Source organism: Netta rufina (genome assembly GCF_964035555.1).
Source record: "Netta rufina genome assembly, chromosome: 15".
Classification (NCBI taxonomy): Eukaryota; Metazoa; Chordata; class Aves; order Anseriformes; family Anatidae; genus Netta; species Netta rufina.
Window position 1 is genome coordinate 12760178 of NC_140138.1, and position 27648 is coordinate 12787825.

Here is a 27648-nt window from a genome sequence, read left to right on the forward strand (position 1 = left end):
CACAGTGGAAACAAAGATCATTTTAATTGGGAAAAAAAAATACCCACTCTCCCCCTGAAACACAAAATGGTCTCTTCCCCTGCACATGTCCACGTTTCCTCTAACACAGACTTCAAGTGCAAGGGCCAATGCACCCTTCTGCTCTCCTAAGCAGCTCTGCCCTCTTAGAGAAAAAAATAAAAGGAGTGACAGCCACTGCTCTAAGAACCCATGACAGAACTGGTCCCTGTTTGGCACAATATTCAGGAGATTCTTCTCCCACAGTAATGGCATCTTAGCCAGACAGATCTGTCCTTGCCCGTTCTGATCTTCGGTCAGCACATTCCCCCTTTCAGCAGAGTCTGGCCTGCTGCATCATCTGTGATCCTCCAGCACGTGGGATGAAATAAAGTGCCTTCTTACAGGGCCTCAATGCAGCTGATGAGTCCAGTTAAATTCATTCCTCTGGAAGCAGAGCTCCCAGAACCACATGTTCATATCGTCGCCTCCATGTGCAGAACCTTCAAGGCCTCTGAAATTTGAGAGCTGGTGTCGATCTGGCCATACATCCCCACCAGGAAAGCCCTGTGCAGTAACACTGCAGCGTGCTCTGTGAAAGGGAGAGACAGCGTGAGGACTGAGAGCTCCAGCATATGGCAAGAGCAATCCAGCAGTGAACACCTGGATGAACGTTTGTAGCCGTGCAAAAAGTTCTCTCTTTCTGTAAGAACGGGGCATAATCCACCACCTAACAGCCCCGTGGGTACCTGATTATGTGAGGGATCACAGCTCAGAGAGGAAAACCCCAAGGGAGCAAATCTGTTTCATGGAAGCCTTCCTCATCCCTTTGGCAAACCTCCCCTGTGACGCTCCCAGCACGAGAGAATGCAGATGCCACTGTACCTTGGCAAAGGAGGGTATATTCAGGCAGGTTCCTCAACGCTGTCTGCACCACCTCAAAGTCTCGGCTGCCAAGGCAGTACATGAAGGTAGGAAGGAAGTCTGCAGCGATGCTGGGATTAAAACATCACAATGTCAGCACAGACCAGATCGCCATCAGCAGGCACGGAGCGGGCAGCCGGTGCCCATCAGGGACTCACGGTAGCCAAGTCCCCGCAGTCCTCACCTGGGGTTGTTCTGAATGGAGCGCAAAGCTAGGCTGAAGGCCAGATTTCGGCAGGTCTCCTCCGATGAGCTCATCAGCTTCTGTAGGTTTGTCTGAGAGAAGACGCAAAAATAAGGATTACAAGGCCATCCAGGGATCAAAACTGTGCAGACTTGAGTTACTGCCCCTTCAGCACCCACCCAGCCCTACACACATCCAGCAGGTACTAGCTGAGACAGGAAATCCCTCTGTGTAATAAGGATCGTGCTGTTTGAAATGCTTTAGAACACCCTCCTGTAAATTTATGGCACATGGGACAGCTGAAATTCACCTGTATTTCAGTATTTATTTATTTATTTTTAAACAGAGCTGTTCTGCTCTCTTCTTGCCCCATTACTGGAAAGGAGACAGAGGATTACTTCTTCCTCTGATATACAGAAAAGTGGATGATGATGTATCCAGCATGCAACAGAGGGAAGACAGTAGGGAAATAAATATTGCCTGCTGTCAGAAAGCCCAACTGAAGTTGCAGCATCTTCAGAGAAATTTAACAACCTCCCAAAAGGCAGGGAAAGGATAGCACTTAGGCTGGCCATGCAACATAGACTGTGGTGAAAAGAATCTTCTATTTCTAGTGGCAGTTTGAGACACCATACTCACAGAAAAAAAGGAGAGAATTTCTGGCCTCCGCCTGGACATCTCATCAATGTCTGTCAGCACCTCCAAAATGTCTGGTGGAAGACACAGATTGAGAGGGGTGACTAAAATTTACCGATCCAGCAAAGGAGCTATAAATCCACGTCTTCAATCAGTCAATTTTTGCTACCTGCACACACAGCTAGAGTAATAAAGGCAGTTCTTCAAAAAGGATGAGAGCAAACTGCCCAAGGTGGGGCCACCAAGCACTGTCATGACATGGGCAGGGGAAGGAGTGGTGTGGGGTGTGAGGTTTCAATTCCAGAGTACCTTCTGTAACTGACAGGTCTTTACAGAAAGCCTCTTTTAAGAACAGTGCCCAGACAGGATTTCTTCCCCCTGTTTCTAGGAAAACTGTCACCCCAATAACACAACTTAAGTCTGATATGACCACTGGACACCTGTGATTTCAGAAGACCTTTGGAGAAAAAGCGTGTTCTTCCCACATACCAGGTTAACGTGATTTTCTTTCAGGAAGATCATCCAAGAAGTTTGTTAGAAACTCCATTTCTAATCAGTCTGGTATTTTTATAGCATAAAATAAGGTGCTCCTATCAGCACTCCTGAGCTGGGACACCATCAGTGCTGGCTGAACATGAACTGTAGCATGCCCTGAATTACTCATATCACCTCCCAGAGTACCTTCAAGATCCCTGAAAAGCTCCAAAGCAGAGGCAGTTGCAGCATTGCCACGCTAAGTGACAACAGCATCATGGGAAGCCTCTGTCACACAATCACAGAAGGTTATGGACAAGTCCATCCAAAACAAAACCCCAGCTTAACTGCTGGAGACTTCCAAACGAGACAAAGAGGAAACTGGCCTGCAGCTGTCATTTAATAACATGGCTGGCACCTGTCTGCACGTGCCTTATGTTCTTGTGCAGCTCTGCAGGTCCTCACTTACCCTCAACTGTTTGGCCTCGAGACAGCCTCTTCATATATGGGGCCATTTCAGTCGGTGTGAGAGGGGTGAAGAGAGACACGTTGACAAGGGGGAGAGAGCCAGCTGCTGCTTCTTCTGGGGCAGAGAGAGAACAGCGACTTCTATTAGTTTTAACAGGGAGACAGGTCCAGTGTTCCCAGGACCAGCAATACTTTAACAGACTTCCTGACTCTCGGCCTCCAGCCCCACTGCACCTTCTGGTACCCCTCTGCTGATGCGAAGAGAGCAAACCTTCCTGACCTGTCTTAATACCGGAGAGTTTTCCCATTCAAGTTTTAAAGAGAAGAGTGGAGAAGTCAAGGTAACTTTAGGGTTTCCTGACAGGTTGACCCTAAAGTGAGGCTGAGCAAGGTAAAATCCACAGGAAAGAAATTCACCAAGAGCTATTCCACAGCAGTAGTAATACCAGTGACAGGGAAAACAATCTATCACCTGTCCCAGATACTGGCTTCAAGCTGTTGAGCATACAAGTGCTGTTCTCCATTCTAAATACCTTTTCACTGGAAGCAGGGACTTGATCTTTGTGGGTCCCTTCCAATTTAGAATATTCTGTGATTCTATGAAAAGCATCTGCACTTCAAAACGCACTGCATTTTCACTAGCTGGAATAGCTTTCCAACACCCAGACTCACCATCCTTCTCTTCCTCAGAGCCCCTGTCCAAGATGCCACTCTTAGTGGGCAGACTCAGCCCAGCCAGGAGGGACTTCAACATTGCGAGGTCACTGTTGTCCGATGACAGGTCACTAGAGGAACAGATGGCACGTTTAACTTTAAAGAGCAATAAGGGTGTGAAGACAACTAACAGCACATGTACATACATTGAAATAGGGTAGAAACATTTCTTAGAAGCAGAAACAAGATTACTCCTTTCAGCATAATAAACTCAAACTCATTTGTACCTACATCTGCAGGTGGGATCCTGCAGCCACTGCTCAGGGAACAGCCCCTCCTACTGGCTCTCTGGAAATGTCTGCAAGGCAGCACAGTGCCTTACAGGGCCATTAAGGCATTATGTGAGTTGGAATTGTCACTTGACTTCTTTGGGCTTAGCTTTCATCTACAAAAAGGGAAACTGCTCATCTTAATAGACATTTAAGTGACCTGAGGATGAAGCAGTGCCACATTAACAGCTATTGTTACATCCTCTTGCAGTCTCCTGTCCAATTATCTCATGGCAACCTGCCTGACCAAGCCCTCCATTGGGCTAACCGGAGTAAGGAAGCTTACTGGAGTGGATCGGAGTGCTTCTGCAAGAAGGAAACAGATGCTTGAGCATTGCATGTGATGTACTTCTGGATAAACTGGACAAACTTGCTGATGAAAGCAGCCAGGTGCCGTGAGGATTTCCTGTAGTTCTGAGAAAGGGTAGGGAAGATGAGAGTTAACGACAAAACAGCAGTGATGCACTGCCCCATGCTGCACCTCTGGGCTCCAAGGATTAGATTCCTGATCTCTGGCCTCCCCTTTAAGCTTCCCCTAGTACTCGATACACATTTGAGCTCTAAGTTATGCAAAGGCTCTCCCTCTAGCGGCTGGCAGCCCACACACGGATGCAGAGCAGGAACTTTTCCTACCAACAGCAGCCGGATGAAGGACAGCAGACAGTCCCATAGTGCCGCCTGGTGCTCGTTCTGGAAGACCTGTGGCTGAAGCAGCTCCAGGATCCCCAGGATGTGGATGAAGAAGGTCAAGTGGTTCTGTTGCCTGAACTCCTGGAAATTGAGGTGAACACGGCCATGCAGCAGAGCTGCAATCATTGGCAAGTGCCTGAAACACCAAACAGAACAACACCCAGCTCTAGCCTCTTCCTAGACACAGTTACAGGTTGTTACACCTCAGTTCTTGTTAGCATCCCTCATCCCCTCCCAGGGTTCTGGATTTAATCCCTGTTATCCATGGAATCAGCAAGCACCATTTCCAACTTCTGCTGCTTTCCTCTTAACTTTCACATATGAATGTAGATCCCGTCACAACCATCACAATTAGTCCAAACTCACTCCCCTTCTAGGGCAACAGTGGATGCTTTTCAGTGAACCCAGCCACATAGAGGGTGAAAGGGGAGAGTGGTACCTAAGAAGTAGGATAGGATGAGCCACAGCTAGCTTCCTGCAGGCCATGTTGGCATCCCACACACGGCTTTCTGACGACTTGGAGTCACTGGTGTCTGCAAGGAGGTTAATGAATCTGTGAACCAGGGCATCGAGCTAGAAAGAAAAGTAGTGAGTAAACAGTTAAGTTGAAAGCAAAAGCAAGCCCCTGGCTCTTCAGCAGTGTTTCCCAAATACATTCCAACTACAGATGAGGTTAACAGAAATTATTTTCAGCTAGAACCTGTGAGCAGATGCAGCGTTCCAGCTGGCACAGGATCTGAAGTCCACAGTTCCTACAGACATCAAAGCAGGATCAGACGCCTGCACACTTGTGCTTTACAGAAGCCTTTGGCACACAGAAATTTATATAAGTAGAGCTCCAAGTTATTTTATAGTCAGACACTGCAAAATAAACTACACCTGAACTCCCTGCTCATGAGAGTGCAGGCAGGGAAGGGGCAACTGAAGAGCAAGGTAAAGAAACCAAAATGACCCAGCCAGCCTTTGACAGTCCTCTCCTTTTAGTCATGGTAGGATTCAATCTGGGTGCACAGCTGGAGGGGGGCTTTCCCGTGTCTCTAAATTTACCTTGCAAGTGCTGCTGTCCCTGGCTCCTTCACTGCTCAGAAGCACCTCAGGCATAGACACAAGTTGCTCAGGTAGTTGCAGGTACATCTGAAGCAGAAGGTCCTGGCAGCATTTTCCCACAGAACTAAAGAAAAAAGGGAGATGTCACCCTCTGGTTACTGCTTTAGTTCCACAAGAAAACATCCCAGACCCATCAGATTCATAACAACCTTCTTGCATTTGGCAAAAATCTTGTGTAAGAGTGCAGCCACCACTAATCTGAATCAGTGGTTTTTTCAGTCTGAATGAGTGTTTTTCAGTCTGTTCTTTTAACTACTTTCAAGTCATGCACAGTCCACGGGGATCCACATACAATCTACACAGATCTATACCACTACGATACTTCCAATGCTGGAAAAAAGTTACATCAAGCATTTTATCCTGTATTCCTGAAAGCAAAAGTGCCCTGCAATTTCACTTTTAAGGTCACCTTCCTGGTTCCAGTACCACTTAAAATGGCATCTTATTCCCCCCCAAATCTCTGAGAGAGTATTGTGTGTAAGCACTTGTCATATGGCCTCTGGAACACTATTATTAACGAAGATATACTGGCAAGTTTCCTCATTACCTGGCTGCCTGTGCCCAAACAACTACAATTAGAGCAGACAGTGCTCTCCATTTGCAACCCCACCTGCTTCCCCACTGCTGGATGCAGCTGGTCAAATACTCTGTTACTTTTTTGATGCTCTCAAGGTCCCCATGAGAACAACTGAGCAACAGAGGCAGTCGAGACTGGATGAGTGTGCAGGAGGCCTCTTCTGTGTTCTGGTATCTGGTTTCTGCTTCAGCCAGGATCAACTCCACCATGCTGATCAACTCTGGTGCTTTTAGGTGGAGCACAAACTCCTCGCGGCGCTTCTGTTACGTGAGACAACACTCAAAATGAATCCCTAGACCCTTAGTCCCTTCTAGTTATGCCTTCCCCACATAAAAAGGAGCATCTCTTACAAGCAGACTTAAGAACTGCCCGGTATCCAGAAGTCTGAAAGCACATATCCCAGCCCCCCAAAGAAAAACCTCTTTACCCCTCTACTATTTCTGAACTCATTTACTTCCAACCCAGCATGCGTGATGGGACAGAAGCCATAACTGAATCATCAAACCAAAAAAATTCCTCTGTGGAAGAGAGATGCAGTCCCCTACTCTCAGTGCGGTGGGAATTACTCCACACCGGGTTTTATCTTGCTCACAGCTGTAGCCTTTTGACTAGATCTTTAATGGATATTGTGGCAACTCTGCGGGAGCTGCAGAGGAGATGTCAAGTGGGCAAACTTATGTGTGTTCATATGAGCTTTTTGGACCCCAAATTGCCACTGCAATATTTAGCAGAGCAGAGCAGCAAAGCAACCAGCTGAGGTACAGGCAGCAAACTTGGCATGCTGCACCCCTATCACTTCAGCCACCTCTTGGCCATGGAAAGCCAGGCAATGTGAAAGCATCACCTCGCACCCCATCTGAAGATGAATCTTGGAAGAACTGAGCCACTACCTGAGGAGTTCTTTGGTCCCTTCCCTGCCAGATCCGAGGGATATGAATACAGGCCCACAAGAAATCCAAGGATGCAGTTGGGTCAAACCTGCCAGAAGACAAAAGAAGACAGATTTGCAATTAGAGTCAAAGCAGCCCTCAGGCAGCACACAAACACATGGCATCTTCTCTAAACATCACAAATACTGTGAAGAAAAACATCTGCAAATGTAAAAATAGGATCCATTAAGTCCCAAGAAGGGGTTTGGTTCTGTTCCCAGATTGTGACTAAATATTTCTTGAAGTAAGCACAGCACAGGGTACGCAGCTGAACAAATGGCATTCGCTAAGAGTACGGTGGCTACAGAATCTTGCACCACAAAGCCAGAAGTCTGTCATAAACATAACCAACTGGTACAAGCAGACCAGTGACCATACTGCCCCAGAATCCAAAACATCCTACCTGTTATCCTGGATTGCAGAAATTAATGAAAGTCTTTGTGAGCAAGAGATCAATAATAAAATAGCGAGAAACAAATACTGCCAGCTTTAGACACACTGCTAGTTAAATCATGGCCTGACTTGCCACCAGTGTTAGTGTTTCCTGGTCTGTAAGTTTAACAAATTTAAACACGATACTACACTACTGCAGTAGAGCTTCATTATTTGAGAGCAACATATAGGAGCTGAGAGCTGGGGCTGCTCCAGAGATCAGAACTGGGGGCCTGATGCCAGGAAGGGGGATAAAGAGTGGTAACAGAGTTTAGTACAAGCAAAAGATCCAGCAGAGCCTGCCCAGGTACAGAGACTCCCATCAGTTTGCTATCCAAGCAATCTTTCAAACCCCATGTTCATAAAGATTATCAACAAGGGCAACGCTAGATAGATTACCCAGCGATTAGCACTTCCTGTTTAAAACACAGCCAAATCTTTATGTGCTCCTTCCATCAAACAGCAGGTAATATTTATATCAAGGTACACAAATCAGCATGACTGAAATCAGCATCCCTCTCACAAAGCCTTTTTTTGGCTAGATGACATCTCTTGGCAGACGCACCGTGGAACGCAGCAGCTCTTGTTCTCAGCTTCTGTTTGCTCTCTCAGACATAACGTTTTAAGTTGGGCGATTTGCTTGGCCCAAAAAACAAGACTCACCTCTGCTCCCGGTTTCTGCACAGCAGAAGTCTGATGCATTGGTGCAGAGTGGTCCAGCTGGACTGGTGAGTGAGGAGAGCCAGGAGATATGGACGGAAGGAGGGCACCTGCGACCCTGCCTGAAAGTACAAAACAAGGAAGATTGGTATAAAGAAATCATTACTGTGAGGTGGATGCAGGAGATAGCTTGTATTTTACAGAAGGATGACAATAAAAGCAAGCAGATAGCAGAGAAGACAACAGATGGATTTAGGATATGAACTGCAAAACTGTCTAAAAGCACACGGCAGAATCCATGAAATTCAGTTTTAGTCTTAGCTTTGGCATAGCACTTCTGGACAGGCTGTTTATCTGACTGCAAAAATACCACTGAAAACACAGCTGGCTGATCTGTTATGGGACTAGGCTGTGTCTGTAATGCTCTGAAGTCCTGAAAAGAACAGGCCTGAAGAAATATAAAGATCAGATGAAACATGACTTGATCTGATGTACCAGAATCCCCCTCTTAGTCAACCTGTATGGCTTTGGAACATAGCAATGTGGAAAAACAAAGAATTCCCTTGCCCTGTTTCCAGGTGCAGGTCAACACCCCAGAAATGCCATTTCAGCACAGAAGTCCCTCTGCCCACCAACTTTTACCTTGTTCCAGGAGAACAGTAGCTTCTGCTGGAGATCAGGGCAGCTGCTTATCACCTCTGGGTCCAACATCTCCAGCCAGTCATTCAGAAGGCCAGAGGAGGGCCCCAGCCAAGCGGCTTCAGTGCTGAGGAGAAAACGCCTGTATCAGTGGTGATGCCATTGAAACCAGGCCTACCAGTGAGTTCCCAACATCACCCAGACTCACCTGCAACTGTCCAGCTCCTTCTTCACTGGTGTCTCTTCTTTGTCCTGGAGCAACAAGGAGCTCACCACAGCAACTGGTTTCATGGCAGGAAATCTGGCAGTGGTCTCAACAGTAGCTGAGAAGAGGACCGTCAGGAGCTCCTCCAAGTATGGAGAGTGAGTTTCAATCAGACCTTGAAGGGCTGTAAGAGGCAGAAATGTGTCAGTAGCTACAAGATATGGTGAAAACTACGGAATATCATAAGGGTATCACAAAGGCAATGAATTTCCCAGAGCATGGCTCAGTAAGGAGGATGGAAGCCATTTGTATCTTGGAACAGTAGGCTTCTATTTCTCACGGGATTACTGGAAACCAGCAGTCTGCTGAAGAACTTAATCCCAGACACAGGCCACGGTTTATAAACCCACACACCAGTGCAGGGGAAGGAGGGGATACAAGATAGGACCAAGTTCAGATCAGTTTGCATTTTCTGATCCAGAAAGAAGGCAGCTTCCCACTGCCTACAAATAAAGCACTCCCCTGAGGGGCTGCAAGTCCAGCCTGCTGCAGCACCAGGGATAGAGAGGACAGACACACCTTTGCTGATGAGCTCTGGCTCCACGTTACACTTCTCTCCTGATTTCAGCGTTGCAATGATGGCACGTACTGTGGAGCTGATCAAGTCAGGGTCACGACGGAAAGTCAGAGCTTCTGTGAGGTGCAAGAAGCCACCTCGAACTGCAAAGAAATTACAATGTTGGCATCACAGGGACAAGCCACATCAGGCTTCTCTTCTACAGATGCACCAGGTGGTTGCAGGGCACAACTAATGAAACACACGCACCTACTATGCTCTACTATCATTTTACTCCTAGTGTAGCTCTTGACAGCTCTTGTGCATGTTACAGGGACATATGGCTTAAGAGAATACTCTATAACCACAAACCTATTTCCATGCGTAAGCTCTCAGTCTCCTCTCAACAGATGGCAGGTGACAGTAACCCTACGAGTCACAATGTGACCTTGTTTCAGAAGCATTCTTGTGTGCTTATCTTCCAGTACAATGGCAAGCACAAATTCCTGGCCTGAGCAATTGGAATTTCTCCCTGAATCCACTCTGCTTGATGAGATGCTAGTAGGTGTCTACTAAAACCCCTTAGAGACAAATTACTTGTTTGCATCCTCATGGAGTTTTATAGCACAGTACAAAACTGATTTTTCCCTCTCTTCACTACTAAGCATACCTCTACAAAAAGCAGCCTGCCCGACTTTCTGCTCTGGGTGCAGTTTCATTTCTTTCCCTTTCTTGTCCCACTTGGTCTACTCTGACTCCCACAACCTGCCCAATGCCAGTACCGTCACTGATCCTGTGCCTTGAGGAGTACTGCACAGCAAAGGCCTTCAGCTGAGCACGGAGAGGCCCATCTTCCACCGCGGGGTTCTCCAACCACTGCAGCATCTGCATGAGGACTTTGAAGAAGAGTGAGGAGAAGGCAGTGTCTTGTGGCATGCAGCGCTGGGGAGAGCAGCAAAAGAGACCTGCTTATACACACTTCAATCACAGAGCAAAGACAGCAGGAGAGGCAGACAGTTACACATACTGCCAAGAATACGCAGTGCGTACCTACTCTGTTGGACCACAGCTCACAGGTATCAAGGCAGCAGCCTCTAATGCCCAAAGCAGAAAACTCCATCACACCCACAATATCTCTCCAAGCATAACTAAGGGCAACTTTGTGCCTTCCTCCATCATGATGAAAAGAATGAGATATTTCATTGGTTAACTCTCAGCCTGCTCCAAAGCTCCCTAAGGAATTACAGACCTCTACTCTCAAATTGTCTGCAAATGCCTTGGTTTGCGAGACATGTTCATGCTGCAAAACAGCACAAATTGGAGCTTCCAAAACCAAAAGAGACCCAGAGCTGCCAATCCACAGTGCCACAGAGTTATCAGATTGGTTAACGTACACCTAACCCTGCACACAAGCTCTCAGCACTGCTAGACTAACGAGGCCAGCCTGTATCCATGGGACAGCTTGAGTCCCTCTGTACCACGCTCCCCAGGCTGTACGTCCAGCACTACACAGGTAGAGGGTCTGCGCACAGCAGAGCGGATGCACTGCAGATTTTCCTTTCCTCCTCACCCCTCTTTGTTCAATATGCTGCTCACCTGATACTGGTACAGCTGGCGCATCAGCGGGCAGGAGATGAAGTGGTTGCGATGCATGGCCATCACCAGCGCCCCGCTGTGCGGTGAGTTTATCAGCGCAGCTACTGCCTGGAGGAGTCGCGCGGTGATCCCGGTCACTGGCGTGTTCCCCTGGCGGATACGAGCCAGTTCCTGCCCCAGGGCCTGCTGCAACGCCAGGGCAAGCGGGCGCAGGTTTGAGTTCTGCCACCGCGGGTCTGGATTTAGTGGGAAGAGCTGGAAGGATACAAAGCAGAGCGCATTTATGAGAAAACAAATGAAAGGACTTGCTATACCATACACATCCCTGAGGCGGAGGATTGATTTACCTCGTACAATCATACTGACTGTGAACTAACTAGAACCTTCAAAGAACTTTTTCAATTGTTTAGTGCCTGGTACAGGAAAAGGCACAGCATCTATGCAACACCAATATGACTGTCAACACTAACACTGCAGGGGATCACCACACTGCCCAAACACAGGCAACCAACTTGGCCAATTAACTCCCTGTAGGTTTGTCCTGAAGTCAGTAGAGAGAGGGAGGCTCTGCTAGCAGACATGCCAGGGTACAAAAGCTGTTTACATATAGCTTTGCTGCCAAGGCCCTGTGAGCATTTCACAAATCCTCCATGCACTGCAGAGAAAAAAGGCACTATACACAGAACAAACAATGTGCAGAGATGACAACAAGCTAGTAAGTACTGACAGCATTAGACATGATCAAAAGGCACATCATGTTCAAATTACAAGAAAAAAATCCGTCCAGTATCAACTCCACCAGGCTGTAATGGTGCAGCCTTATTTTATGCAAGGTTTTCTTACTTGCTGTCTGCAAATGTTGAAGAAAGAACAGGGCAAAAAGATGTAAGTATAAGGGATATGGTTTTTAAAAAGGTGCTGCAGAGAAGCAGTTGAGAGACAATCAGCTTGAGGTTACACCAGTACCTGCAGAAAGATGCCTGCTAGGTCATCTTCTGGGCCCAGAACCCGAACCTGGCTTAAAGTCCGGATCCGGCTCTGGCCTTGACTGTTCTCAGGGCTAGATTTTGATCTTGCAGTCTCAGCACTGTCTGTAATAATAACAAAGTAAAGAAAAATGCTGTTATGCTGACAAACATTTGGAAGCCTAGCACTGGATCACCTTCAGCTTTAATGTCTCTGAGGAATTCATTCAGAATCCTTTTCTCTCAAGGCCAAGCAAGACCACCTTTTCCGTACCACTTAGAACAAATCATTACAGTAAACTCCAAGAATACCAGAATTTCTCCCCTTAACAGAAGTGAAAAACTCTAGGAAGAACTAGTGTCTAGTTGTAGCTTGCTAATGTATTGCAACACAACTGCTTCTGAAAACAGTTTTTCCTAGTCCGAATGTCTTTCCCCTGTTGCCGTTGAGAGGAAGAAGACTGATGTTCAGAAATTTAGGCAATGTTGGGCTGGGAAGGTTACCTCGGCGGGCTGGTAAGGAGGCTGTGAGCAGGGAGTGGAAGGTCTGGCCTCCTGTTGCTCCTCTTTCATGCTGAACCTCCACAAGGTGAGCCATGTAGTCTGAAAAAGGACAAAATACAAACAAGTTGTCTCACCCTCTTTAGTAAAGCAGTACAGAACTGGCTGCTGTCAGTGTAGCTACCACAGTGAAGAGAATTTGCTGTTACTATGAACTTTGTAAACATGTAGCGAGTCAGCCCTATTTCTTTTACAAGTTAGCCTCCAGACTATCTCTAGACTCTTTACAATCCCATCCAGAAAAATCCTTCTCTACTTCAAGAAATACAGCCAAGAGCCATCTAGACAAGCACGAGGGAAAGACAACAGGCTGCAAAAGCAGAGTTTGCAGAACTAGTTTGGATTTTTTCCAGGAAGTCACAGGATGTGACTGTAAGAAAAATTAAAATGAGTAATCTTATATGGAGCTCTTACTCTTGTCCATGATGTTCTGCTCCAGTGTCTGTGGGTCGTGAGATACCGCCTGATCCAGGTACTGCAGAAGTTTGCTCATGCTGGAAACTGGGATTCCAAAGGACTGAACAAAGAGAAGTAGCTGCTGTGGCTCCAGGTCCTGCAGAGCTGAAATACACAAAGATACAAAGAGCTGAAAAACACCGAGTCCTGAGACCACCAAATTGCTTATACAGGGTCATTTTTATCACCTGTATTTGTACTTTTGGCTGGACCAAGTGGCACATTAATGACAGGGACGCAGAGAGCCTAAAGCCAGAAGTCTGACAGCTGCCTACTATGTTTTCACTGCTCTGCAAATCATTACCTTCTTATTGCATCTTTCAGTTAATTCACTTGCTGACTAATTTGATCTTCCGTTTAATTTGATCAAAACCTCAGGAACCCAATCATCCATATTAAAAAATAACTTCCACCCTATCTGTTAATGGCTCCAGGCAGGAATTATTGAATAATTCAATCACTGGCTATAGAGAGCTGTCATTTAATTAGTAAGAAAGGGACGAAGCTCTGAACACCAAGAAGACAGACAACACTGACAAGCTGTGCAAGGATACAAGTAACTACAGATATAGCTCACATCCTTCAGCCACTGCTCTCCACATTGCAAGCATGCTATGTCCTATGGAAGCAGTGCTTTGTCTTTGATTGTGTAGCTTAATTTAATCTGAACTGTTGTAATAAAGATGGCATCCAATTCACAGTCCTGTATTTCCTTTAAATACACAGAAAGCACAGCAGTCATACAGACTCTCCCATGCTTTAAAAGTAACTGACACTGCTTAAAAATGCCACTGAGATTCAGCACTTGGATCAGAGTGAGAGGACCTGCCTTCAACACGGCAGTAAGGAGCTGTCATAGGCACTAAACTCCTCCTTCAGCCTCAGCTTTCACTAAGTTCTGCTCTTAACGCAGTGGGGATTAACCTGTGTGATAGTTCAGCAAGGTTGTAGTCATTCTCAAACCCATGGTACATGGGCTACAAATCACGGCTGAGGAGGGAATAAACATTGGGACAACCCCCAACAGAACCCAGAACCAACTCATATTCTGCGTATCTGTTTGACTCCCTAAAGGACACAGTGAAGAATCTATTGAACGCTCACATTGGAACTGTCACAAAATCCAGAGACAATGTCTTTTAAATCCCAGCTCTCTGTTCAGCTGCAGGGTCTGCAGTGACTGATGGCCCTGCCAAAGGCATTCAAGTAGGACGGTTGGGCACACAGAAGGCTTGAGCAGGGAAGACTCCCTTTCCTATGGGAGGGTCTGAAAGGCCAAACATCCCACAGGCTCACCTGCATCCACAAGACGTGGGACCTCGGAGCGGATCATACGCAGCTTTAGCCAGTCAGGAAGCAGCAAAGCCTCCTCTGAGGTGTCAACCAGAAAAGCAGTAGGAAGAGGCTTTTTCTCCGGGAACCATATATCCAATAACGTGTAAAAATCACCATCCCCTGCTTAAGAGCAGACAGAAAAGTCTCTTATGTTCAGAAGCACTTCAAACATACTACACTTCTGTACAAATCAATGCACTAAAATACCTTCTTGCTCAAAGGCTAGAAACAACTTGGGAATAAATACTACCAAATGGAAGCATCATCTGTGTATCTGAGTGCCCAGTTCTCACCCTACAATAACCCTCTGCATCCTTTTTGTTCAGCAGGGAGGGACACACCATCATTGTAATATTTCCTGCTGTCTGCACAAGGCAGCCTGCAAATGCTTCACTCCGTGCAGCACTATTCTGACATTCCTACAGCTACAAGCAAATGTTGAAAGGGAGAAGCCTGTAAGCAGAATTAACACCAGCCTAATTCATTATGCAGATAGAGAAAGGCTCTCTGTCTAGTCCACAACCCCTTGAACACATCTGAGCATACTTCACTAACCTTGAGGTGGCCCTAGTGTCAGCAGGATAACCATGGCATGAACCACAAGGATGTGCATAGTGGCTGTTTCACCACTAGTCCAACGAAGGAACACTTGATCCTGGGACTCTGACTGGAAAAAAACAAAGCAGAAGAAAAACAGATGAACAACGGTGGGGAAAGAACAGAAAGTGAGATCTGCGAGAAGCAGGTGAAAGGACAACATGAGAATGGACAGGTTTGACTGAGTCCCAGTATCTCCAATAGTGGCAAAAGAAGATACAAAAGGAAAAGAAAATGCTTTCTATGTGTACACGCACATTTGGCTCTGATACTACGCCAAGTCCCAGTTATTTTCAGATCAAGGATCCTTGAACTAGACATGGTTTCTACATACTGAGTAACCCACAATGGGCATCTCTTGTGTTAAACTCATCCTTTCTTCTTCTACCCGCTTAAGAAAGGCAGAGAGGCACTCACCCAGCTGTACACCTCCTCGCCTTCCTTACTCTGGCGCATGCGTTTGATGTAGCGAGAGAAGATGGAGAGGAGAGCTACAAGCACCGCATCCGACTCAGCGCAGTACGAGAGCTTGGAGAAGAGGTGAGACATGATGGTAGAGCGCTCCACTATGAGCCGGGCCACATCCTGGAAAGGAAAAATTTCCGTGGGATCTTTACTAAGCAATGTACACGAGTCCTCCTGCCTTATTCTGCCACATCTTCCAGTTTCCATCACCAGCCCAGATAACACTGAAGATCACCACGTAGAGTCAAGAGTGAAACTGTCAAATCAGGAAGAACTCAAGTGCTTTGCATGCATCTTGTGATACCTCACAGTGTCCCCAGTTGTAGTACAGCTGCATTCTGATGCATCCCATTGCAAAAGGGAGCATTTAGCAGTATTTATGAAGTTAAAAACACATTCCCCTGAAGAAACGGTATTATTATTTAACAATCTCCATATACTTAAGCAGACCTCTGCAGGCAGAAAGAGCCTGTGAGCCTCTAGATCCACGCAACTGAATCTCAAAGACTGCTACAACGGATGTTGGTCAGTGAACTTAAAAGCAATGAAAAGCGCACTCAAGAGTGACGATGCATACAAGCCAAACATCCAAAATCACCAAAGCCTTAAAAAAAAAGAATCAGAAATCCAGTTTCAGTTACAGAAGAATGCATATCCCACCACTAAGGTTCCTGGCCTCCCACTGTCACCCAATGTATGTGACTGCAGGTTTAGCACCTGCATACTTGAGAACCACTACCAGACGGTGGCATTGCCTTCAAACCACTCGCCACTCTTGCATTCCCCATGCCAGCTGAGATGGGCTGATGGACTGGAAGTTGTTACTCTCTGATTTTCTATCTGAATGATATGAAACCAAAGACACGGGTTGCCTTCCAACACATACCCAGAAACACAGCCATGCAGTTATCAAATTCACATGCTCCTAAAAACCTCATCCTGCTGGTACAGCAAGTCACATGTCTACCACTGCCATTTGCAAGGAGTTCAATGTGTCAGGTCTCTCTGATAACTTCTCTGCCCCTGCACTCTGCCTTCTCACCAGAGCGAGGTCGTTGTGCTGTCCCTGCTCCTCCACTGGGGCGTGCTGGGAGAGGTACACCAGGTAGGCACTGATGGTCTGCGGATCTGTCTCCATGTGGATGGCCTAGAAGGACAATTCCTTTCATCAGGGATCAGGAGGTAATGAAACCAAGCACCAGCAAAACACATTCTTCTGCATGCACATAAACATGTTGATACCACAGCCACATGCAGTCTGCTCAGATTTGTTTTAGCATGAATAAAACAAAGAATAATTTGCCCCACAGCTGGCCCCTTATCCCTTCCAGCAAAGGTTTACCTGTTGCAAGGCAAGAGCTGTTGTTGCTCTAACACTATCAAACAGTGGCAGCCTCGGGAGGTCTCTCAGCAGCCACTGATATCCCTGCAGCAGTTCAGAATCCCCTGAGTCTTCTTCCATGGGGTGATCTTTCTCCTCTCCATCACGCAGCCCGCCTTCTGACAGCACCAAGGACAGGCCCTGCAGAAATCAAAGCCCATGCATATGAAGCCATGGTTGGACCACTCGTTTCATACTAGTAAACAGAACAGAAACAAGTTTCAAATGTCATGGAGTGATGCAAATGCAGCACACACAGCCTACAACAGGTCTCAAAACATGTTTGCTTGACAGCTACCATACTTGAAAGTTTCAATCCTCTTTAAGCACAATCTTTTGAACTCTGCAATTCTGCCTGCCTTGACTGTGCTCTAGAGCACCAGGCATTTACTGATTTACATTCCCCACTGGCAACAGCTGCTGCCAATTACTCCTCATACTACATGATGTGCTGAGTCCACACCTGAACTTCACAGGAAACATAGCAGAATCCAGATCTATCTTAAGAAAAGTACTACTTGGCTGTTGAACAGAGAAGGCTTCTGAGCAGCAGGAAGCAGAAACACATTTGACGGGCCTTGGAGACTGAGATGAGTTACTAAAGAAAATTGACATGGAAATTGCACTGCACAGCAGTCACGAGAATCTAAGAATCTGCCCTTAGTTTCTGATAAACCTTAGTCAAGATATTGATTTTACTCACCTTCATGGCCAGGACCCGTGAGGCCACCTGGGAGGAACTCAGGCGTCGCAGGAAATAGTCAAGCACCTCGCAGGTTGTCTGTTCATCCGCTTTGGGACCCAACAGCAAGTCTTGCAATCGTCCAAGCAACTGCCTTTGTTTCTGTTGTCTCTGTGGAACAAGGAGTTGGCCTTTCCAGTGAAATCTAATCCAGGACGCACAGAAAGTAGGTAACAGAACTGATCTCCAAGAGACCACTAACCTGGCGTTTCTTGGCACGCTGCTCTTTACTCTCACCCTCCTCCTCTTCTTCACCTGAGGTTGACTCGTCAGCAGCATCATGAAGCAGGAATTCACAAAGGCACTGCACGGGCAGGACATCCAAGGAGCCCTCGCTGGACTGAACCAGATCTGCCAGCCATGGCATTGACTGTGACGAGGCCTAAGAAACAGAAGAAGCCCTGCTCGCTCTGCTCAAGTTTTAGAGATGAGGGATCAGATCCTAACTTAGCCAACCCGTCAGGAGAGCCTACCTGTCTCTGAATGATGTTGAGAAGAAAGTCAGGATGACGGCTGCGACAAAGGAGGTGGCCCAAGCGAAGCGACTGGTTCAGGCTTTTCACCTGCTCCAGGACATGTGGCGGAGGTCTGCGTGGGGGCCCCCTGTCAACAAGAAGTAAAACTTCTTGTGAAACAAGAAGTTATTCACAGACAAGGCACCCTTTCACTCCAATATTGATGAGGACTAATCAGGTCAGCAGCGTGTGATGGCCACATGCAGGTTACAATAGAAGGACAAGGACTGAATGCAACATATATCCCACAGGTGACCAAGTTTCAGGGCTCTTCTTGCCTACCCCAACCACCTTATCAGCAGTAGAATCTCTTGACTAGCATTAACTGGGTTTTCCTGATAGCACCAGACTGCAGAAGGCTACTTACTGAGGATCCAGACTTGTCAGCTGGGATAGCAAGAGGCTGCTACTCTCTGTAATCGTTTGTTTTGTGGACGCAGCAGCCAGATGACCCTCAAATGCAAGGATCTCCTGTTTTTCTCTCTGAGAGATTTGAAGCTCGCGGTTAATCATCTCTGTGCGCGTCTCCTCATCCGTCAAGGTACATTGAGGATAGGAATAATTGCTGAGAAAACAAGTCAAAAACAGTTACCTTGTCCAATTCAGAATTCATGAAACAGTCATAATGTCTCTATGGCCTCAGTTCCATTAGGGAACACAGAAAATGCAAGGCAGCTTCCCAACAAAGCCAGGGAGACTGAGACCTTTTCAGTAAATCGCACAACAATCATGCTCTGAGTTTTATTCCCATGTTGATAATATTTCTGTTGGGGGAAAGCTTCTTTCCCACTCAAACTATAGTGTTGCTGCCAGCCTGCTATTTTACACGTCCCACTAGAAAGGAAGGAGCCAACTGGCACAAACTTCATTCAGGAATACACGCTCGGTGCCCTTATTTGATCTGGGGGGGGATTTAGACAATACTAACTTGGTCATGACCATTTCCATGAGCATCTTTAGAGAGGGGTACTCCTCCCACGCAGCCAGACCTGCAGCACAGAAGAGAAGGGTAGTCAGGGATACGGGAAGCCAGTCAGGGGTTTATTGGGATCCTACTGCAATCCATGATAGGAAGACACACACACACTTTGGAACGTCTCGCCACACTCAGGGCATGGAAACTGTAATCCCAGCCACCTGCTGGTCCAAACCACCCCACTGTGCGTTCCTGCACACACAAGGAACATGCAGTACAGCACAGTTAGCTAACAGCAGTTATTTTGCCATCCCAGCATATGACTTCAACACAAGCAACTAGACTTCACCCAGCACTTTCCCCAGTTTTTGCGGCAGAACCAGAATCCTGAGAAACATCCACACTCACCGATGTTTTCAGGATTGAACGCAGCCACTACAAGCAGGAGAGGCCAGGCTTTCCAGTACAGGGTAGAAATAGCTAGATTTGGAGGCTGGTACCTACAAGAGACATCAACAGATACAAGTGATTGGATTTGGTTACTGGAGGGCATCCCAAGCCAACTCTTCTCCTTAATCACACACTGAATTCAGTCACACCAGCTCAGTGGTTTTCAGGAAGGAAAAAATGAAAATGTCTCTCACGGGTGCAACAACAGAGTTCAGTTGAAAATTTCTAAAGCAGAAAGGTCAGAGTTCTTGCAGAGGAAATTCCATTCCATGACTCAGAACTTTCTTGCCCTGGAGAAATTTCCACCAGAACATGACTTTGAAAAGGGTTCCTGGTGATTCTGTTATTAAAAATTCTAATGGGAAATAGCATCCTGAAGTCTGTGAGCTAGTGTTGTTAGTCACGAGGTGAAAGTGAGCTAGGCCACAACAAGGTGAAAATGAGCTAGGTCAAACAGTGATTATCTACTTGACAAGCCTTACCCCGGGGGTAGCTGGATATTCTCTGGATGGTGATAAGTGCACAAATTTAAGACAGCATCGATCAGCTGGATTCTCTCTACCCTCAGGACTTCAACATCTGGAAGAGGAGAAAAGACCTAACAATTTATCGACTGGCCCACCTGGCAGAAAGTCCTTCAAGAAAAGCAACACTAACAGAAATTCAACTTGAAGCAACTCTGCTGTTGTGGTCTTGCTCTCATATTCCAGAATTAGAACAACAACAAAAAACACCACTACACAACTCTTAAAAAGCAGCAACATTTAAAAAACACTCAGTACCCTCACGACTTGTGTTGTCAGCTGCAATTTGGTTAAAATTCTTCAGAAGGGCATTTTTTTCCCCACAAAAGAATCCAACCTGCTATCCACATCTTTTTCAAAACTCAAGTGCGTTCCTTCAGGTAAGCAGTGAGTCTGCTCAGAAATTCTGGGGCTCAGAAGCTAAAAATCCATTTCAACTTTGTTGCAAGCTTTCTAACTCACTGTATCTTAACTCTGAGTCTGCAAAGTCTCTCTGGAGCACAGTAGGAGCTGTCTCAGCCCTTGCTGGTGATAAGTGGACACATAGAAGTTACCATTGGAGCTTTGTGCAGTCTTACCATCAGCTTGCACAGCCGCAGCCCGCTTCACCAAGTGGTCAGCAAGCTCCATGGCATCTGCAGGGCCAAGAGGGAGGTCCCGTGACAAACCGATCACGAGGATCCGCATCAGTGTGTCTTCAAGGATGGGCACCTCAGAGCAGAGGCGAAGGAAGAAGCTGCATGAGACAACAGACATCAATCATGCTTCCCTTGACAGCAGCATGAACATTGCTGAAACCCTCCACAGACCCTACAGCTCATCTGAGCACAAAATAACCCACAGCTTGGTTTACAACCTTTTCCCTGGTCTGCAGCTCCAAGTGCAGCTGCCAGAAACAATTTGTTTGCATTGCTTTGTACCTCTGCACTTCAGCCTGCTGGAGTCTGAGTTCCCTAACATTACACCAGTACAAACCATACAGCACTGGCCTGCCCTTCTTACAGTTACAGCATTAAGATATAGAGCAGCTTGCCACAGGGAACAAGAATCAAGAATAGAAACTGAGAGAGACTGAAAGAACATTCACCAATTTTAAGGCACTGTAACCAAGGATGAAAAAATGAGGCACAGTTCCAAGCTTTTCCAACAAAGAGCTACATAAAGAGCACCAGAAAACACTAATTCCTTTGCCTCCAGCTACAGCTCTGGTCCATGTTCCCAGCCATGGGTGGAGCACGCACTCACTTGCGGTCACTCTCGGGGGGCCAGTTGTCCCATTTGTAGTACGTCTCTGGCTGTTCTGTGAAGAGCACCTTGTGGAGGCTGTCAGGATGAAGAGAACAGCAAATGTTACCTGTGTGAAGCTCAGGAACACGTTCAGTGGTCCACTCTCCCCCTACTCCTTCTAACACTACCCATTCTATACATGCAAGAGCCTCCTTAGATAAACTAGCCTACTAAAACTGACAGTGCTAATCAGAGCCAAGAGGACTATGCGGTATAGACATTGGACTTTTATACCTTCCAGTGAACACACCTCATACGCTATTAGTTCTGGCTTGACCTGCCTCAGTAATGCCTTGAACCACACCCTAGGATATGATCTCATCTCCAGAGGCAAGCAGAGAAGACAGTATTATATATGGGGCCCTCAACTATACAGCCTGAAAAAGGATGTCAGGCAGGACAACAAGGGGTCCGCGGGAATCATTCCTGACCAGGTAACTGGAAACTCCCTATTGAGCCAAAAGGATGAACCCCAAAAATACAAATCAGAAGTTTTCCATTATCGTGTATTTCCAGTGAGAGGAAGCGTTTGCAGGCATTCTTGAGGGGGAGACAGACCTATCCCGCACCCTTCTAAAACATTATTTCTGCTCCCTGTCTATTAAGGGGAAGAGAGATCTAATCAAACCCTGGCACATGCATGGGTCTTCCTAACATGTCATAAACTGCTGGGAAACAGACTGGATAGGCACAGCAGAGGCCCAAGCTGACGCTCTTACCAGTGCACGTAGTCCTTGGGAGCCAGCTTGCTGATAGATGGAACAACCGTATGAAGCCACCAGACTGCATCGCGTTGAATAGCAGCAATTTGGTTCTGGAAAGAGCGCAGAACTTCCAGGTCTGAAAGACAGTCAGGTTACAAACCATTCACGTATCAGAGCCTCATACACAGCAAAGCAGGAGAAAGCATCATTTCAAGACCAACAGTAACCAGGGCTCTGAGCATAAACAGTCAGTAAACTGGGGAGAGAAATCAGACAGCCTTTAGCACACCAGCACTGACAGAACATGCAGATGTGTCAAAGAGAAGCACAACAAAACGCCAAGATGCACCACAAAGGAATTAGGGTTGTGAGAAGACATCCAGACAGTCACTTCAATGTCCCCAAAGCTCTGCCCTTTCTGCAATAAGTCATCTGTGTTTTCCACAGATATGAAAACTGCCTGTATCTCCACCCAGCCACTCAAATGCCACACCTCCCAACTCTGCTAGTCTCAGAACAGCAAGCAACCCCATGCTTTTACTTAGAACGGAGGCTTACAGGCCCCTTTCTAACTGTGGCTGCAATGTTCCCCCAGTCCCAACACAGCCAGGAAATATTTAACAAGCCACCCATCTTCAAATGGAATCTGGGCTGTCTGCTTACTTTTTTTCTCTCCTTTGTCCCAGGCAATTCCAGCCTCCTTCACCTGGGCTGTGATACCAAGCATCATGGAAACAGCCAGCAGATCAGTTATGTGGATGACAAACCGCTCCTAAAAAAACATGAGTGAGTCAAATCAAAGCTGCCTTCTGGAACAGTGTTTTGTCATCAAAACGGGATGTGGAAGAGCTGCTGTGAACTGCAAGACGCAAATACCCAGTTACTCAGATAATAAGAGGTGTGGGGACGGATAAAATCTGCCAGAAAAACATATATAGAAGAGGCTGGTACACCGCTGGCATCATCCAGCAGGCACGTGTGTCAAACAAAGTGGTACCTTGAATTCCATTTCTGCGTACTGGGCCTCCTTTCGTTCCTGCATAAGGCCCAGGCAGAAGGCCTGGAAGTTGATTTCATGCTTTGTCTGTTTAATGATCTCTCGCAGCAGCGCCCGTGAAGCCCGCAGGTAATCATCCTTAGTAGTCAACAGGTCCTGGAACACCATCGCTAGGTACTGAGACCATACAGAAAAAGAAAGCTTTCAGTGCACTGTAAAATATCCACAACCACAGAATGAAAAGACATGGAAACAACGCAGGTAATATGCTTGTCCTTCAGACCCCAGGGAGCTGTAACACGTTTCTCATTAAGTTTTGTTACCACAGGACTGGTCACACTGAATGTGGGAGTTAGAAAACGCCCACACATGTTTATTCCTAACAAGTATAACAACCTAATTTCAAACCAATATGACATGGATCTAAGTTGTCTAAGGGAAGATTTTATTTGAGCCTCGGTTCAGCCAAAACTCTCAAGCAGGGGTCTGGCCCCACCAGCAGTCACACAAGACACTACACCTACCTTTGGAGCTTGCTCTGAGCTGTGCTGAAGAACAGTGTACAGGATCTGCATGTTGTTGGGATTTCTTGCATTTGAAAGCTCATTGAAAATCACAAACTTAATTGTCGTGCCCAGGTTATCCCTGTGTGCATTCAGCAGCTCTCTGCAAGGGAAGAGCAGAGGTATCAGAGCTGAGATTTCATTTCAGCTTTGTTCTGATTTTTCTCTGAAGTATCTAACACAAAAAGTGAAGATGGTGGGGCAGCAGCTACAGTCAGCAACAACAAAAGATTACTGAGAGATTTCCAGACTAATGAAATTCATTTGAATGTGACACAGAACACCCCACAGCCACACCTGTTATTTAAAAACACTTTGTAGAGACAGAGCCCCATGTACATCATCCGGAGTGCTCGCTTCCCATTACAGACCCAGTCGCTCACTCACCTGACACACAGCATGTAGTGGTTCAGAAGGACTTTTGGCTTGAGACGAATTTTGATCAGGTTAGAGATCACTTCCATGTCCTCTGAGCTGTGGGTGTTACAGTTCATGCAGACTGACATCAGCAAGTCCTGAGCTGGCTTGGTCAACTGCAGAGGAAGAACAGAAATACTGCAGCCACCTGCCAGCACAGATCAGAAATGGAACTGGACCTCCGGGCTGGATTCCAGACCAGGCCCAGTAAAGGCACGGTTCAGTCTCTGTCCTTACCTTGGGATTTTGCAACCACATTTCCAGGCGCTGCACAGCCATCTGTCGCACCTCTTTGTAGCCACAGGTTGCTGTCAGCAGCCGGAGGAGGTTCCTGGAGACGTTATCCATGGGCTGGCGCCGGTTGAGCTGGTCCCGCAGCATGTCCAGGACGTACTCCTCCACGCTCTCTGCAAGGTCGTCATACCTGGGCCATACAAACTGCGTTTTATTCACTTCTGCACAAGCTAGCCTGGTGATGCTGCGTCCAGAGATCAGCATTCTTTCTTGTTTGTGATAAAGGTTACAAAAAAACAAAACCAACACCCATTTATTAATTTCTCCTGATGTTCAACATTCTCTAGCAGGTGCCACAGGACAGCTATTGCAAAGAGGGAGTTCTGCTGCAGCAGTGCAAGCGGGGTGAGCACAGACAGATCTGCCACACGGCTGCACCAGGAGAGGAATGCACTTTACCTGGGCATGAGCTGGCCCTCCTGCTCCGGGCTCATTTTCTCTTCTGCAATCAGCAGCTCGCTCTGACTGTCTTCCTCCTCTGTCATGGAAGGGTGGGGGCTACTCCCTACAAAAGACCGGTGTGCTTTGTGAGACCATTTCTCCTTCCAGAGATCGATTGCTCACACTCTCATGCATTCAGCTTCTTTCAGGGATTCACATCAGCAACACTGGAGGAGGCCACAACTCGTCACCTTCTCACATCACAACACACTCAGGTCCTTCATTCAAGTCTTTATAACTGCTTGCCCTCAAACATCCACTAGAAATGAAGTGACACTAAAGAAAAGAAAAGCAATACTAGAAACTCAAAGTCGAGTCTACAGGACTTGGCTCCTGTTTCCTAAGCTTATTCTTACCAGCACTAAGGTCCCCACTGCTACGGCCAACTTCTCCATGCAAGAGCATGCTCTTAGGAGGCATCTTGGTGTTAAAAGCTGTTTGGATGTTATCCACGAAGGTCTTGCAGTGAGGGCTGTCCACCCAGATGCGCTCCCCAAGGGAGTCCTCAATGTAAACCTAAAGGAAAAAAAAGCCACAGAGAATAAAAACCATGCTCAAGCTTTTTTGTACACGTTTGTTGCAGGACTATTTGAGCTTCCCAAGTTATTATTTATTTTCAACATGCAACTGTGAAGTAGGAAACTAGCATAGCCACGCATAGATGAAAAAACTGAGACCAGATGACTGCAGGCAAGTCACATGAGAGCAGAACAACAAACCACCACATCGTAACCTCTATGGGCACTCTCCCTCTCCAGCAGGGAATCAGATTAAGCTCTAACAAAGACTTAACCATAACTCCTACCTCCAAGATATAGAAGCTTGCCTTTCAAAACCTTCTCATTTTTAGATCAACAAGAAAACATTACACCTTGCAGATAAATTATAGAGCATAAAGTCTCTGAGACACTTATGTTAACAAACACCATCAACGGCATCCCAGAGAAGAGCAGAGAAATGCAAACAAGACCACAGCACTTCAACAGCCTGTGGAGGTTTTCCTTGGTGAAAAGAAGGACTGGGTTTTTCTTCCCTTCTCCATAGAGCATCAGCCCAGTCCCCATTTACTGCCTCCACCATGCTGAGGGATAGATCACGGGACACCCCCTTGCCGTGCAGCAATAATAAATCCTCTGCTTTTATCCTGCCCCCAACACAAGCCACTTCCCGACCCTGGCTGGTTTTACACGTGTCCACCAGTGCCTCAGCCCTGCAGGAGCATCCCGTGTTCAACAACCTTGACAAAGATCTCTGGCCAGTTCTCATCCTCTTCGTAAGCTGCCATGAGAAGGTTGCAGGCCAGGACAGACACGAGGCTGTTCCCTTTGGCTTTGAAATTGATGGAGGCATCTCTTCGGAGCAGGCTGCATAGTGCCTGAAAGATTATAAAACAGATACAATAAAATTAAGCTATCTACCAAGAAAGAAATACAAATCTCAGTAATTACCACAGAGCTGTGGTATTTACAAATACACGCTGATTATATTCTGATATCAGCTGGAGGGCAGCTGCAACTACGCTCACTACTGGCAGGAATTTCAGAAACGTACTTCAGAAACACACAGAAAGGTACCTCATAAAGCCCAAGAGTCCCCGCACGGCACAGCCCTCACCTCAATAACCCCTTCGGTGGCAAAGATGTTCGGTTTGATTTTAGCCAGGTACATCAGGCTGAGGTAGAGCGTGGTGTCGGGCTTGGCTCTGTTCATTTTCAGCTGCTTCACTGCTCCGCACAGCACCCCCTCGATGCGGTCATCGTTACCTTCTGCCTCTGCTGCCTCGATCTCCTCCAGCAGCACCGTGGGGCCAACTGCAGCAACCAACACAGGCGTGAGTTTGATACCCCCAGGCAAAATAACCTGCCCCGGGATGCCGCCAGCACCAGCCGTGTGGAAAGCAAAGGATGGATCTGCTTACCTTGACTCCTTGCAAACGCATTTTCCCTATCCACACCCTATTAAAAATCCCGTTTTGTGCCTGACAACACCCCGTTGATTACTTTTGGGTTGGTCCGTGCTAAAACGATCCTCTGTAAATATACCTAATGCCAGAAAACGGGGTGACACTTCAAGAAACAGCGAGATCCAGTCTGCAGGAGACAGACGTGAGTGAAACACCACAGAGAGACTTTCTCAGTAAGGTTTCCATGTAGTGCCATCAGATAGGGTGAGCACAACCCCACACAGAGAGGGAAGAGGAGACAAAACCGTGACTTTAGCCACAACCAGGGGGTGAAACCCTTGAGGATAGCATACAAATGGAGATGGGGGGGTTTACAGAAAGGCTGCCGGGCGTTGAGCCAGGCTCCCACAGCCCTACCCCGGCCACCAGGAGAGCAGCACACCGGCCTTACCTTCGATGGGGATGACGGAGGGCTCCTTGATGGAGGGCGAGATGGCCCGCTTCTCCGCCACCGCCGCCTCCGCCAGGCGGCCCAGGGCGCTGAGGGGCGGCGTGGAGGCCAATTTGGGCCTCTTGGCCAAGCCGCCCAGCCCGGGGGGCCCGGCCAGAGCCGCGGCCGCGTCCCTCTTGCGCTCGGAGGGCAGCCCGGCGGGGGCCGGCTTCAGCAGCGAGCCGGAGGCTTTGCCCTCGCCGCCCTGCCCCTTGGAGCCCAGCGCGATGAAGTCCCCGGGCGGGGGGTGCGCTGCAAAAGAGGCAAAAGTGAGCTGAGCTGAGCTGAGCTGAGGCGAGGCGAGGGCGGCCCCACCGACACCCCCCCGCCGCCCCCCGGTGCTCACCCGAGGGTTTGGGCACTGCCCCCGGCCGCCGCACGGCCGCCGCCTTCGGGCGGTTCATGGCGGAGCCGCTGCCGCTGCCTCAGCCCCGCTCCGGCCGCCGCGGCGCTGAGGAGGCCCCGGGGGAAGCGGGAGGAGCGCGGCGGAACCACAGAGAGGAGGAGGAGGAGGAGGAGGAGGAGGAGGGCACACAGCGCCCCCGGGGGGAGCGGGGGGGAATCGGGAATGGGGGATATGGGGGGTGT

General features: G+C 47.5%; 1 protein-coding gene across 4 annotated transcripts; it reads right to left on the minus strand.

Annotated features, from left to right (window-relative positions):
• Positions 1 to 27534, minus strand: INTS1 (integrator complex subunit 1). Of its 4 annotated transcripts, none has more exons than XM_084295642.1 (47): positions 27407 to 27534; positions 27022 to 27312; positions 26282 to 26478; positions 25905 to 26042; positions 25024 to 25183; positions 24626 to 24731; positions 24170 to 24356; positions 23903 to 24048; positions 23477 to 23618; positions 22953 to 23129; positions 22619 to 22727; positions 21971 to 22091; positions 21210 to 21287; positions 20543 to 20700; positions 19923 to 20019; positions 19399 to 19490; positions 19003 to 19063; positions 18442 to 18639; positions 18033 to 18162; positions 17762 to 17941; positions 17521 to 17670; positions 16779 to 16958; positions 16479 to 16583; positions 15389 to 15556; positions 14930 to 15041; positions 14336 to 14494; positions 12998 to 13144; positions 12527 to 12625; positions 12024 to 12148; positions 11058 to 11312; positions 10244 to 10403; positions 9485 to 9625; positions 8909 to 9089; positions 8704 to 8827; positions 8065 to 8183; positions 6931 to 7018; positions 6074 to 6300; positions 5404 to 5527; positions 4796 to 4929; positions 4300 to 4492; positions 3953 to 4080; positions 3356 to 3468; positions 2685 to 2798; positions 1745 to 1815; positions 1106 to 1197; positions 883 to 992; positions 1 to 589 (listed from the first exon to the last, which is right to left on the minus strand). In XM_084295642.1, exons 1-47 carry the CDS (start codon positions 27462 to 27464, stop codon positions 474 to 476), a joined length of 6561 nt encoding a protein of 2186 aa, XP_084151768.1. In that variant the 5' UTR covers positions 27465 to 27534; the 3' UTR covers positions 1 to 473. The 4 variants fall into 4 exon arrangements, with proteins under 4 accessions (XP_084151768.1, XP_084151767.1, XP_084151766.1 ...); XM_084295641.1 differs by having other exon boundaries at positions 2685 to 2795; positions 14336 to 14497; XM_084295640.1 differs by having other exon boundaries at positions 14336 to 14497.
• Between the last annotated feature and the right edge of the window lie 114 nt (positions 27535 to 27648).

Coding starts and splice junctions, on each gene's coding strand:
- INTS1 (XM_084295640.1), bottom strand. CDS start 27,464: ATGAACCGCCCGAAGGCGGCGGCCGTGCGGCGGCCGGGGGCAGTGCCC. Junction 18,640..19,002: donor ATGGAAATGGTCATGACCAA/GTTAGTATTGTC, acceptor TTGTTTTCTCAG/CAATTATTCCTATCCTCAAT. Junction 16,584..16,778: donor CAGCTCTTGCCTTGCAACAG/GTAAACCTTTGC, acceptor TTGTCCTTCTAG/GCCATCCACATGGAGACAGA.